The sequence below is a fragment of the Pelophylax lessonae genome, assembly GCF_965119305.1.
Source record: "Pelophylax lessonae genome assembly, chromosome: 11".
NCBI lineage: Eukaryota > Metazoa > Chordata > Amphibia > Anura > Ranidae > Pelophylax > Pelophylax lessonae.
In genome coordinates, this window is record NC_138778.1 from 195,180,675 (window position 1) to 195,195,207 (window position 14,533).

The window sequence follows — 14,533 nt, forward strand, 5'->3', positions numbered from 1 at the left end:
CATCTTCAGGGATGTCCAGTGAGTATTTATTCGGACAATGTCATGGTCGTGGCTTATGTCAATCACCAGGGGGGCACAAGAAGTGTCCTAGCGGCTCTGGAGGTAGCCGGCATTCTAAGGTGGGCAGAACTGTTTGTTCCAGCCCTCTCCACCGTACACATTCCCGGGGTGGAAAACTGGCAGGCGGACTACCTCAGTCGGCAGGCGTTAGACCAAGGGGAGTGGTCCGGACTTGTTTCATCAGTGGTGTCTCGGTTGGGGCATCCCCAAGGTGGATCTGTTGGCTTTTCGCTCAACAGAAACGTGCAGAGGTTTGTGGCTCGGTCACGGGATCCTCTGGCCAGACGCGCTGGAGGCCCCGTGGGGTCAGTATTGGCTGATTAAAGCCTTCCCTCCTCTTAAGCTTCTGCAAAGACTTCTACGCAGGATCGAGGCAGAAGGGATTTCGGTCATCTTAGTGGCCCCGGACTGGCCTTGCCGAGCTTGGTACGCCGATTTGGTGTGGCTGGTCACCGACGTTCCGTAGAAGCCTCCTTTAGGGAGGATCTGCTGTCCCAAGGACCAATCTTCCATCCTGCTTTACAGTCGTGAGTCTGTGTTTCCAACGCTGTTAAAATCTAGGAAACCTACTTCTAGGAAAATCTACTGTCATACGTGGAAGACATACATTGCGTGGTGTGAGTCTCTTGGGATTTATCATCGCTCTTGTTCGGTGGCTCCGATCCTTACCTTTCTTCAACGGGGGGGTTAAGCAGAAACTGGCCTTGAGTACTATCAAGGGTCAGGTGTTGTCCTTAGCAGTTTTATTTCAACGGCCCTTGGCCACATACTCCCTGGTGCGTACTTTTCTTCAGGGAGTTAGGCACTTGACACCTCCAGTGCAATCTCTGTTGCCGCCTTGGGATCTCGATTTGGTGCTCTCAGTCCTCCAGAAGCCTCTTTTCGAGAATCTTCCAGAGATTCCCCTGCTTATCCTGCTTACCCTGTCCCAGAAGGTGGCCTTTTTGGTGGCTATCACCTCTGCTCGCAGGGTGTCGGAATTAGCGGAGTTATCCTGTTGTTCACCTTACTGGTGGTTCACAGTGACTAGGTGGTTCTTTGCCCTGTCTGTCGTTCCTTCCTCAGGTTGTCTCTGATTTTCATTTAAATTTAGAGATAACCCGCCAATGAATGAAAGAGAAAATTGCGTTTGAAAAAACGCTGCCCAAATACAGTGTGACATAAAATATTGCAATGACTGCCATTCAAGGGTCTCTGCTAAAAATATATATATAATGTTTGGGGGGTTCTAAGTAATTTTCTAGCAAAAAATACTGATTTTATCTTGTAAGCAACAAGTGTCAGAAAAAAGCTTAGTCTTTAACTGACCTCATTTACAGACCGAAGTTCATTCCTTTGATCTAAAAGAACTAAATGATGTTTCTATTTATCTCTCAGCGCTAAGCAATGCTGTGATAAACTTTGCCAGCTGTTTTTTTTTTTGGACCGCTCTGAACAGAGAACAGCTCTGCACTTACATGAATCGTACAAATGCCGGATTAGGATCGTGAGGGGGATTGAATCGACATCGCAATTTTTTAACGATTAATGGTGCAGCTCTAACACATGCTATATAGTTTAATGGTGATGCACCTAAAAAGCATGTAAAGTGCACCTAAACGCATAGGATGTGATATGGCTCTTAGGCTTTTGCATGTGTTCCAGAGCCAGTATATAATCTTCTTGGGCTGTGAGCTGCAAATACGAGGGGTCTTTTCATTGGAAATGGTGAGGGTGGGAGGAGTAGTAATTGGTCATATCTTAGTGTCAATGTGTCTGGCAAGCCGGCTGACCTTGCAGTTTAGTATAAGAGTTGTCACGCTGTGGTGAAGTTGGCTGCAAAAAGTATAAATTGCACTAAAGAGGAACAGCGTTCTGTCATACACTTTTTGTGGGCAGAAGGTGTGCCGGGAGAACAAATTCATCTCCGCATGTGTTCTCAGTATGGGGATAAAGTTCTCTCTCTTAGTCGTTCATGAGTGAGAGGTTATGGAACACCCAGCTTATTGTCCGGATTTAGCACAATCTCAATTTTCCACCTTTTTGGACTGCTCAAAGAAACTTTAAGGGGAAGATTTTCATGTGATGATGATGTGAAAGCAGCACTGCATCCGTGGCTATGTGACCAAGAAAATGTTTTGCTAATGGCATTTAAAAGTTGGTACGACGCTGGGGAAAAAATGCATCGCAAAGGAAAATGTACAAAAGTGATTTAATTGGTTTATGAAATTCTTAATAGAGTTAAAAAAAAGGTGTGGAAACTTTTCTTAAAACAAGAGTTCTCTATGTGAATGTGATGGTATCTTTAAAGCAATCCAACACTGAGTTACAGCTAGAGCTTCGCAATTAGCAGAAATTGACAGCTTTGCTGAGTGCCAAGAGCTCTTGTGATTTAACAAGCAAAAAGTCAGACCACTGGAGAATGGTACATTTTTGTTTTTCTACACTGGGATGCAATTGTTGCATCCCAAACATTGGTTAAGCTTAAGGCTAGTCATACATTATACAATTTTTCTTTAGATTTACCAAAACCATATAATAGGAGGTCAACCCTAAACACTTTCTATTTGTATGCAATCAGACAGACCCTTGTACTACATAGTGTAAGGTAAATCTAAAGGAAATTGAATAGGAAAAATATAATATATGGCCAGCTTAATTGTAAGATCTCCTTTAAGTTTAAATTGTTACTAAACCCAGGACCCTATATTCACTATATCTGGTCTCCCACAGTACATGGAAATGCAATTATTTTAGTACAAATATCCTGCTAAATACCTTTTCTCATCAGCATAGCAGTCCTGTGACTTCTATCAGTGTCTGGTTAAAGCTTGTAGGAGTTCTCTCCCCTGACCGCCTTATGAGGCTGAAGGACCCCAGCCCCTTTGTCTGGACAGTGCCGATTGGCTCTGTGCTGATCACATGCACTCTCCCAAGAAAAAAAAAAAAACATTCTAGCAATACACACCAAACAGAGCATATGCAGAGTGACTCCAAAGGCCCTATTTTTATTAGGAGATAGATTGGGGACAGTAGAAGAAGGGGAAGATCAGAGAAGACAGGATCATACAGCCTTTTTTCACAATGCAGAGGATTAACCCCCTGTAACTCCACTTTTGTTGAGAAAAAAAATTCCCCTCTGGGTGTTCTAAGTATATTACAAGGACTTTAACAAATGTTGTTGCAGATTCCTACCTTTTGTTATTCTGAAGAAATCATTGTTTATTCTTCTGTTCTCCTGTGTTGAGTGGGTCTAATGGGAGTGGCTTCATAATTATCTATCAGCTGTGACAGTTGCAGGACACTAATGAGGAAATCTGCTGGGCCTGTATCCCTTTAGACGTGTTCCTATTGGGATTATCTCACCAAAAACTACATTTTAGTTGCAGCGGATGCCAGAAATCTGACTGGTATCTTAGGCAGACTTTTGGGAAAAGCCAATCACAAAAGCAGGAAATTATTCTTCAGGGGTGTGGTCAGTACACATTCTGTGTACAGAACAGATCCAGGTAGCCATATTGCATTGCATCACAATATGATTTATGTCGCAATTGTATAAGCTATATTGTTTTTTCTTTATTTGCTTTTTTTTTTTCCTCCCCACTAAAGTGGAGTTAAACTTTAAGGCTCAAAAAAATCTTCAGTTTAAATCAGCTAAATACATATAACGTACGTCAAAACAATATGCCACAATATGAATAGAAAAATCTGTCTTGTGCCAAGATGCAGCAGGAAAGGACCCCTGCACTGTGTGGAAAACGTGGCATCTCTACAGAGGTATAACATAGGCTGTGAATGCAGTCTAAAGGAAACAAATGATAAGCCTTTACACACCATTGGTTATGATTCACTGATAATGTAATTAGTGTGTTTAAACTGAAAGTTCAATTGCTCTTTAGGAATATAAGGCTTTTTTCTTCCAGATTTATGAAGAAAAGAAGTTTAAATATTACCTTAGGCCTCGACGATTCTTTCTTCTTCGCTGCAGAACTTTTGAACTTTGCTATCTTTGCGCTTTCCTTCTTACTATTATTGTCAGATGTCTTAGCTAGATCATCACTATGAGAATGAACATCTGACTCCTTGCTTTGTGTGTTCAATAATATGTCAGGCTTTTTGACATTCTTGAAGTTTTGTCTTTCAATAGCTTGCTCCTCAGCTTTTGTATTTTCTGTTTTTTTTTTTTTGCATCTCTCTTGAGCCTGTGATTTTGTCCTTGTGCAACTAGTACTTGGGGGTTTTGTATTTTGGGCACTTGTTTCACTCTCACAGGCTGAACTCTTTTCCATTTTAGCAAGCAGATCACTAACAGATTTATCTGAAATATAACACATACAGAAAATTGTGTATAGTAAATGCGTTTAAACCCCCGTGCCAAACTGTGTATATTATAATAACAATAGTAATAATAATGTACTAACCTATTTTTAACCTGCTTCGCTCAGGTTATGTGATCCTGCATCTCCAGCTCCCTGAGTCAGTGAGCGAAGTCTGCATGGGAGAAGGAGCTCCAAAAATGGCTGGGCAATGGGAGCTTACGGGCGATATCATGGCTCCAGCAATTTACAGTAGTTAACGAATGCTCCCTTACACAGGGAAGCCGCAACTGCTGAATCACATGACCATACCAGTTTACCCACTTAAAGACCGCCCCTTGCAGTTTTAATGCGGCATGTCGGCTCTGTCCCGCGAAGCAACGTAACTGTACGTCGCTTTGCGGGACACCGCTAGCGGGGGGGCACGCGCGCTCATTCCCCACAGAGGAAGCCGATCAGCAGATCCGGCGGCCGCGATTACTGTCGGCATCCGCGATGGGCAGTCTGTCACTATAAACGCAGCAGACCGCTGTTCTGTCAGTTATGAACACAGGGATCCTCTTTTTTAGGAACACAGGTCTCTGTGTTCATGCAGAAAGCCCATCCCCCCAGTTAGAAAGCACTCCCTAGGGACACATTTACAGCTTTGATTGCCCCTGTTGTTAACCCCTTCCCTGCCAGTGTCATTAGTACAGTAACAGTGCAAATTTTTAGCACTGATCACTGAAGTAATGTCACTGGTCAAGTGTCAGTTAGGTGTCTAATCAATGCAATGTCGCAGTCCCGCTAAAAATCGCTGATTACTAGTAAAAAAATAAATAAAAATGACATAAATCTTTCCTTTAGTTTTTAGACATGATAACTTTTGCGCAAACCAATCTATACACACTTATTGGGATTTTTTTTTACCAAAAATATGTGGCAGAATACAAACTAGTCTAAAATGATGAAAAATTTTGCTTTTTACATTTTTTAATGGAAATGCGTGGGAAGCCTATGTTATGGACTTTTTTTTTTTTTGCCTTTAATAAAAATGGGCTACCAGGCCCTTAAAAATATAGTTCCTGACTACACTGGATCACTTGAAAATGCATCTGCCACTAAGCTAATGGTCACACATGTTACAGGGGGGTAAATCCTTCCGGTCCAGAAGTGGTTAAAAAAAGGTAAGTATACAGAACTTTTTTTATATAGATATGCAGGATAGGTGGAAGCAGGGGGGAGGGAATGTTAGCATGTAACCTTCACTACCATTTTAGGCCTCTTGCACACGATACTCCTGTTTGAGCATCTCCTTTTTCAGCCGTAATTTTTGTCTTATTGAAAATTGCGCGTATTTTTGCACATTTTCGCGCATCTGCGTTCGCGCAAATTTGCGTAAATTCGTGCCTCTGAATATGCAAATTTTTTTTCAGATCAACAGTATGATCGTGTGCGTTCCTTTGATCGCATTTGCGAGCAAATGCACGCATTAGGCGTAAATTACTGTTTAAAAATGCAGATTTTTCTATTGTGTTCTTACTGTTGAATATGCGGCACTCATTTACGCGCCTGTGTGTTAACCAGTTTCCGACCGCCTGCCACTGATATACTGCGGCAAGGTGGCTCGACTGCGCGAACCGACAAGCCCATACGTCGGTCATGCGCACGGGGCTGGGGGGGGGGGGGGGGGGGGGGGGCAAGGGCGTGAACCGGATTAACCCCCTTTTAACCCTTTCACTACCTGTCAGTGTACACTATATACAGTATACAGATAAATCTATTGATCGCTGTATTATTGTCACTTGTGACTTCAGTTAGTGTGAGAGACAGTTAGAGGGAGTCCTAGATAGGTTTAGGGTATAACGCCATATATCCCCTAATAAAGATTCACTCCCTGATAACCCCAGTTAACCCCTTCATTGCCCTGTCACAGTGTCACCATTATAGTGTACATATTTTTTTTCTGATCACTGTATTAGTGTCACAGGTGACATCAGTTAGCAATAACGTTAGTGTCAGTCCAGGAATTGCCCGCCACATATTTAGTAATACATTTTAACTCCTTGATTGCCAGTAACACACACACACACACTAAACACCTCCAATACTAGTATAGTGTCTGAACGGATCAATATCTTTGATCTGATCAGAACTATACTAGCATCCCCAACAGTTTAGTATAGTGTACCCAAAAACGCAGCATTAGCAGTATCAGCCCCGAAACCTGCCAGCACCTGCGTTTAGCCCCTCCGCAACCCCCCCCCGCAAGAAGTGCAGAATCAGCAGAATACTGTAATTTCCAATCTATAGCACACTGAACCGCTGCGTTAGCAGTGAGGCCTGATCTCTGCTAGCACTAGCAGTTAAATTTTTTGGTAGCGGTTTAAACAGTCCTTGACAACCAGGTGCTTTCTTATCTGTGAGTCACACTAGGTACCTATAAATTTATTGGCCAAAATGTCCAAACAGAGGTACACTAGCGAAGAGGCCTACACAATGCTGAGTATGACAGATGAGAGCGATGGGGAAGCCTCACTGTCAGAATCAGGCTCAGTATTCGAACCTGTAGAGAGCAGCGGCACACTGACAGATAGCTCTGATGACGGAGTAGTGGTCCCTGCTAAGGTCAGGTGTACCTGACCCCGTTCTTCTGTTGCGGAGGTGCAACAATTGCAGGGTTCTCGTATGCAGCAGCGTTGGTACTAGTGGAGCTCAACCTTCTGGTGAACTGGCAAGCCGCCAGCGGCCTAGTACATCCTGGTCATAGTCAAACCAGCACTGCAGTAACACTTGGTGATGTGGTGAGTCCCATAAGTGCAGTTCAAGCTGGTGCAGTGGCTAGCACAAGTAGTATCCCGCAGCCACCAATAATTCAAAGACAGGCCTGTAGAGCCCATAGTGTCCTTCCTGATGCGCTTGCAAAACATGATTGGAAGCCCACCACTTCTGGAGCCCCTGTACTTCCCCCATTCACTGGCCAACCCGTAATTATTATTATTATAATACAGGATTTATATAGCTCCAACAGTTTGCGCAGCGCTTTACAATGTGAGGGAAGACAATACAGTTACAATACAATTCAAAACAGGAGGAACTAGAGGGCCCTGCTCGTTAGAGCTTACAATCTAGAAGGGAGGGTCAAGTGAAACAAAAGGCAATAACCGTGGGGGATGGGCTGATGGAGAAAATGGAGGTATATTTGTTAAGTGTGGGTAGGATAGGCTTCTCTGAAAAGGAGGGTTTTCAGAGATCGCCTAAAAGCTAATAGAGTAGGAGATAATGAGACAGATAAGGGTAAGGAGTTCCATAGGATTGGAGAGGCGGTGACGAGGGAGCTAGAAAGCAGGAGGTTTTGAGAGGAACGAAGAGAGCGATTAGGTTGGTATTTTGAGACTAGGCTAGTGATGTAGCTAGGGGCTAAGCTGTGGATTGCTTTGTAAGATGTTGTAAGTATTTTGAATTTAATTCGTTGGGTGAGCGTAAGCCAGTGGAGGGCTTGACATAGAGGAGCAGCGGACACTGAGCGATTGGTAAGGTGGATGAGTCTGGCGGCAGCATTCATGATGGATTGAAGGGGGGATAGCCTGTGTAGAGGTAAGCCAATGAGAAGGGAATTGCAGTAGTTGAGGCGCGAAATGACCAGGGAGTGAACTAAGAGCTTTGTTGTGTCTTTGGTTAGAAAGGGGCATATTTTGGAGATGTTGCGGAGGCTGAGGCGGCAAGATTTGGACAAAGATTGGATGTGGGGTTTGAAGGAGAGTTCAGAGTCCAGGACAACACCTAAGACCTTGGCATGCGGGGATGGGCTGATAGTAAGGTTATCGATATTGACAGAGAAATCAGGGGAAGGGGCACGTGGTGGAGGAAAAATTATAAGCTCGGTTTTGGATGGATTGAGTTTGAGGAAGTGGTGAGTCATCCAGACCGATATATCTGATAGTAAATTAGTGATACGTGAGGAGACTGAGGGAGAGAGCTGAGGGGTGGATAAATAGATTTGGGTATCCTCAGCGTAGAGATGGTATTGGAAGCCGTGGGAGGCTATCAACCCAGAGAGGAGGGGTAGATTGAAAATAGGAGGGGTCCAAGAACAGAGCCTTGGGGGACCCCAACAGAGAAGAGGAGAGGAGGAAGTAGTATTGTACATAATGCTAAAGGTGTGGTTGGATAAGTACGAAGATAACCAGTGAAGAGTACAGTCACGGAGACCAAAGGCATGGAGTTTTTTGAGGAGGAGGGGATGGTCAACCGTATCAAAGGCAGCAGAAAGGTCCAGAAGTAGGAGTACAGAATAGTGTCCATTGGTTTTGGCCGCTAGTAGATCGTTTGTCAGTTTTAGGAGAGCAGTTTCAGTGGAGTGTTGAGGCCGAAATCCAGACTGAAGGGGATCAAGGAGGCTATTCTCTGCAAGGTGGTCACACAGTCGGTTGTAGACTAGACGTTCGAGGAGTTTGGATAAAAAGGGGAGCAAGGAAATAGGGCGTAGGTTGTTCAGATCGGTTGGGTCCAGTGAGGGCTTTTTAAGTATGGGGCTGACTAGTGCATGTTTTATAGAGTTGAGGAAGATGCCAGAAGAGAGGGAGAGATTGAAGATGTGGGTTAGAGAGCGTAGAATAGGGCCAGAAGGTGAACGTAGCATTTGCAAGGGAACAGGATCCAGAGGGCAGGTCGTTAAGTGGACATTGGCAAGTAGTTTAGCAACCTCATCTATAGTGGCGGGGTTGAATGAGGGAAGTAATGATCGCACCTGTGGGCATGAAGCATAAGGCATGGAAGGTATCTGAACAGCAATGATCTCCTTACGAATTGTATCAATCTTCTGTTTGAAGTGGTAGGCAATCTCCTGGGCAGTGAGTGAGTCGGTGGGAGGGGGTAGTGGAGGATGGAGTAGAGAAAGGTAGCGAAGAGTTGCCGGGGGCGTGATGACAGGTTGTTAATGAGAGTGATAAAATAGGTCTGTTTAGCAGTGTGGAGACTGGAATTGTATTTTTGGAGGGCAGATTTATATTGGTTAAAATCCTTCTGAGACCTAGTCTTACGCCATAGGCGCTCAAGAGCACGACTATGCTTTTTCAGACTTCTAGTGTTTTCTGTTTGCCAAGGTTGAAGGGGTCGGGGCCTGATTCGGTGTGTGGTGAAGGGTGCCAGTGTGTCCAGGGAGGCTAAGAGTGAAGCGTTGTAGACAGAAGTGGCTAGATTGGTGCAGGACAGGGGTGAGATTTTGTCATAGAGGTGGTCGGTAGCAGAGTAGAGAAGAGAAGGGTTGAGATGGCGTAGGTTTCTGCGGGTAACTAAGGTAGCGGGAGGCAGAGGAGGTGGAGGAGGGGGAGAGAGTGAAACTAATAAGGTAGTGATCAGAGAGAGGGAAAGGATTGTTTGAAAGGTTGTGCGGAGTGCATAGGTGGGAGAAAACAAGGTCAAGGATATTGCCTTCAGAGTGAGTAGAAGCATGTATCCATTGCTTCAGGTCAAATGAGGAGGTTAGACTGAGTAGTTTGGAAGTGGTAGGAGTGTTAGTATTAATAGGGATGTTGAAGTCGCCGAGAATGATTGGGGGGATTTCGGAAGAGAGAAAGTAGGGTAGCAAGGCAGAGGTCATCAACAAAGGTCGATACTGGTCCAGGGGGGCGGTAGATCACAGCTATCCTTAGAGAAACAGGGGAGAAAAGACGAATGCAGTGTACCTCAAACGAGGAGAGTGACCGAGAGGCAGGTGGGTGAAGTACCTGAAAGGTGCTATGTGGGGCTAGAAGGATCCCGACACCCCCACCCTTGCGACCATTGGGTCTAGGGGAGTGAGTCCATAAAAGACCACTTTGGGATAGGGCAGCAGAAGACAGTGTCGGATTCGTGAAGCCAGGTTTCGGTGATACGCGTAGATTAAATGAGTTAGCGATGAAAAGGTCAGGTGGAAACAGCTGATTTTACTCCCCTTGGTTTTAATGAGCTGTTTCACAGAAGATCTTTACAGATCAACTGTGGACCAAAGCAATTTATATGCCGATAAATTAATCGCTGCAAATCCAAATTTGACCCTTGCCAGAGAATTTGCATGGAAACACATCACTGTTTCCAAAATTAAAACCTTTCTTGGCGTATCCCTCCTTATGGGCATTACTAAAAAGGGTGTGCTGCAGTCATATTGGTCCACTGACCTAATTCATCATATGCCCATGTTCTCTGCTGCCATGGCCAGGACTAGATACTAGCAAATCTTGCAGTTCATGCACTTCGATGACAATGTACTCGGTCATCCTCGGGGCGACCCTGGATATGACCGGCTCCACAAAATTCGGCCCCTTGTAAATTACTTCAACCACAAGTTTGCAGCCTTGTATATGCCCCAACAAGCTGTCTGCTTGATAAGTCCCTGAATAAATTTTCTGGCCGCCTTGATTTCAAACAGTTTCTCCCCAGCAAGCGTGCCAGATATGGGGTCAAGATGTATAAGCTCTGTGACAGGGCAACAGGCTATAGATGTAGTTTCTGGATTTACGAGGGAAAAGATAGCAATGTGGAGCTCCCCAACTGCCCAGACTACATGAGGAGCAGCGTCAAGGTTGCTTAGGACTTAGTGTCACCCTTATTCGGAAAGGGGTACCATTTATACGTGGACAATTATTACAAAAGTGTGCCACTTTTTAGTCTCCTTTTTGATTTTGGAATTGACACATGTGGCACTGTGCGACCTAATCGCCGGGGCTTGTAGATTCCTAACTTAGATGGAGGGAGAGAGCCTGCTTGAAATGTAATAAATTGCTTGCAGTGAAGTGGAGGGACACATGGAATGTTTTTGTTCTGTCCTCCATTCACGCAGATACGACAGTCTAAATTGCAACGGCGACTGGTGTTGTTAAGAAGCCCCTCTGTGTCCACGAATACAACCATAAAATGGGAGGAGTGGACTTCAACGACCAGATAATGGTGCCATACTTGCCCGTAGGGCCAGACACTGGTACAAAAAAAGTGTCTGTATACTTATTCCAATTGGCTCTGCTGAACGCTTATGTGCTATACAAAGTGTCAGGAAGAAGTGGATCCTAAAATTTCAGGAAGAGATCATCACAGCCTTTCTGTATCCAGAAGGTGCTGTGGCCCAAATTCACACTCCAGATGTAGTGAGCCGGCTGCATTAGAGGCATTTTCCAGATGTCCTCCCTTGTACCCCTACCCAAAGAACACCCCAAAGATGATGTCATGTCTTTATAATGCGCAGATTTAGGCGTGACACCCTTGGTTTTTGTCCCTCCTGTCCTGGCCAACCTGGTCTCTGCATCAGGGACTGTTTCCATCGCTACCACACACTAGTAGAGTATGCACTTGATGGGCTATCATTAAGGAAGTCATTTTGGGCCCCTATGAAGCTTATTTATACAATCAAGATCACCCTGCTCTAAATGGATTTATGCCTTTGGAATATCTCCCTAATGGAATTCAACACAGTGGCATCTGTGAACGGCAAGCTCCATGTGCTACAACATTGATTGAGGCTACCACTGGCTGCCTCGAGGCTCCTACCTTCCAAGCTTTCCTCTCATGAGAGAGAGGTGCTCTCTCAGGCTGTTAGTGTGAAAACCACGCCAGGTGTACAACTAGCATCTCTACTGATTTACGAGACTCCGGAGCCTCCTGATGCAACTCCTGTTTAGGAGAATCTACCACTCTTCAGTGAATTCGGCTAGCAAGGATAAAGAGACTCTCTGAACTGCAGCTTGCAGCACCAGCCAGAGTAACCCCGTCATCCGCAGTATTCTCACCCATGGAACAGTGACTACTTTATTGTCCTGTCTGGGCTTGGCCCAGTTTCCCCTTCAGTCCTCCTGCATTTGATGCGGCTCAGCCCATCCTTCCATTCATCCCTACGCGATCTCTCCCCCTTGTGATTGTTTGTTTGACACTGTGTACTAGAGCCGATCCCTTCCTACGAGAGACACTCAGCTGATCCAGGGTTGAAGGAGGGACCTCTTTTATTACTACATATACACAAGCTTACACTGCAGGGATCATTGGCAACTGGTGAGTGCAGATGTCATTAGGTTTGTACAGCTGATACCTATCTGACACTGCTAAGGTTTCCTGCCTCTCACCGTGGCCAGATCAATACACTGTGCAGTTTTTTGCTACTTACTCTATTTGCTGTATCATATTGGTGTATGAGTGATACCGGGTTGTGTGTTTTTTAGCGGCATCGTCATTGACCCTTCTGTGAAGTCTGCTCTTATTATCTGTGTTCAATTTACATATTATGCAACAATAAAGATTGTTTTACATGAGCTCACAGCGGTCTGCCGGATTCCCTTCCTCCACTATAGAACCCCTTTGGGTTTCTGTTCCCCATTTCCTTTTCGGCTACTCGGCTACTGTCTGTGTTCTGGAGTTTGAAGGGCTAAGTGCCACCTTTATTAGGTGAGTCGGTTTCCTAATTTTGTGATCCTGGGGTGCCGTATTATCTTTCTTGTACATTAAAGGTGGAACCTAGAAATGGTCACAGCAGACGCAGCCAATCCCTGTCTAGGTCCGTCCATGAGGACAAAAAGAGAATCTGATTTCCTGAAAGATTCAGTAACCGCCAGGTAAACCCTAATCGCCCAAACCACATCCAAAGAATGCAAAGCAATTTGCTTAGGATGCTTGGGCTTAGGACTTAAAGAAGGCAGCACAATGTCTTAATTTAGATGGAAATCAGAAACCACCTTAGGAAGAAATGACTGACTAGGTCAAAGTACTACTTCCTCTCTGTGGACCACCAAATAAGGCAAACGTCAGGAAAGCACTGCCAATTCTGATACTCTGCGAGCAGAAGTAATAGCCACCAAAAAGGCAACCTTCTCAGACAAGGTAAGCAGAGGAATCTCCCTAATGTTCTCACAGAGGAATCTCCCTAATGTTCTCAAAAGGAGGTTTTTGAAGAACAGACTATACCAAATTCAGATCCCATGGAGGTAATGGGGATCGCCTCGGAGGGGCCACATGACGGAACCCTTGGATAAAGGTGCGAATCAACGCATGCGAGGCTAAAGGACGTTGGAAAAACACAGCCAAGGCTGACACTTGGCCTTTATTGGTGTCCAAGGCCAACTTCTGTTCGACACCTCTTTGAAGGAAAGCCAAGATCCTAGCCACTGAAAAAAGGCGAGGATGTACCTTCATGGATTCACACCAAGAAATGTACGATTTCCACATACGATGATAGATCTTCCTGGAAGTAGACTTCCTGGCCTTCAACAGTGTAGGAATCACTGAATCAGAAAGACCCCTATCCTTCAACACCTGGCTTTTAACAGCCATGCCGTTAAAGCCAGTGACTGTAAAGCAGGATGAAAGATCGGTCCTTAAGACAGCAGATCTTGCACTGCCTCTCGTAGGTCCGTTAACCGATCTGGAGATAGGAGGAGGTTGGACGGAAAGAACCTGTCCAACGGTCGGGACCTGAATTCGATCTTGTAACCTGATCGCATCAGTTTGTGAATCCATTTGTCCTGAATCAGAGAAGTTCATGGTTCCGTAAAGAAGCAAAGACGTTACCCCCCCCCCCCACCCCAGAAACGGGTGAGGGCGTCCCTTCGTGCACACAAGGATTTGTCCACAGATCCAGATTGGCCTGTTCTCAGCTTACCCAACCATGTCTTCTTGGGACCCCCAGAAGACCTAAATGGCTTAGCTCAGGCATGTCGAACCTGCGGCCCGGAACTGCAGGCAATGCGGCCCACTGCCCCCTGACAATTTTTTTTTTTTTTTTAGCTGGGGAGGAAGTCAAGTCGGGGGCATGGCCACAGAGGCTTCCAACTAACTGCAGGCCGAGGCTGCCTCAGAGTAGAGGGGGACGAGCGCCGCTGGATTACAAACAGAACGGGGATCTCCTGCTTATCCGGTGGCCGCTGTCATACGAAGCCCCGCCTCCTGGACCGGCTCCTATGATAGACAGCACATTGGTGACGTCTATCATAGGAGCTGGTCCAGGAGGCAGGACCTCGTATGACAGCGGTAGCCGGGTAAGAGGGAGACTCCCGCTCTGTGTAATCCAGCGGCTCTCCTCTCTCTTCATTGCAGACTGCATTGGATGGGCACGCACTGGTGAGGCTGCAATGGATGGGCATGCATTTGTGAGGCTGCATTGGATGGGCACGCACTGGTGAGGCTGCATTGGATGGGCATGCACTGGTGAGGCTGCATTGGATGGGCACTTGTGAGGCTGC

The 14,533-nt window shown here is 45.5% G+C and overlaps 1 protein-coding gene across 1 annotated transcript in view; it reads right to left on the reverse strand.

Annotated features, from left to right (window-relative positions):
- SYCP2 (synaptonemal complex protein 2) overlaps positions 1-14,533 on the reverse strand; it is a 372,455-nt gene that overhangs the window by 201,192 nt on the left and 156,730 nt on the right. The window contains exon 22 of the mRNA XM_082271514.1: positions 3,993-4,357. Coding sequence (XP_082127640.1) covers positions 3,993-4,357 — 365 coding nt within the window. The remainder of the gene's footprint in view (positions 1-3,992; positions 4,358-14,533) is intronic.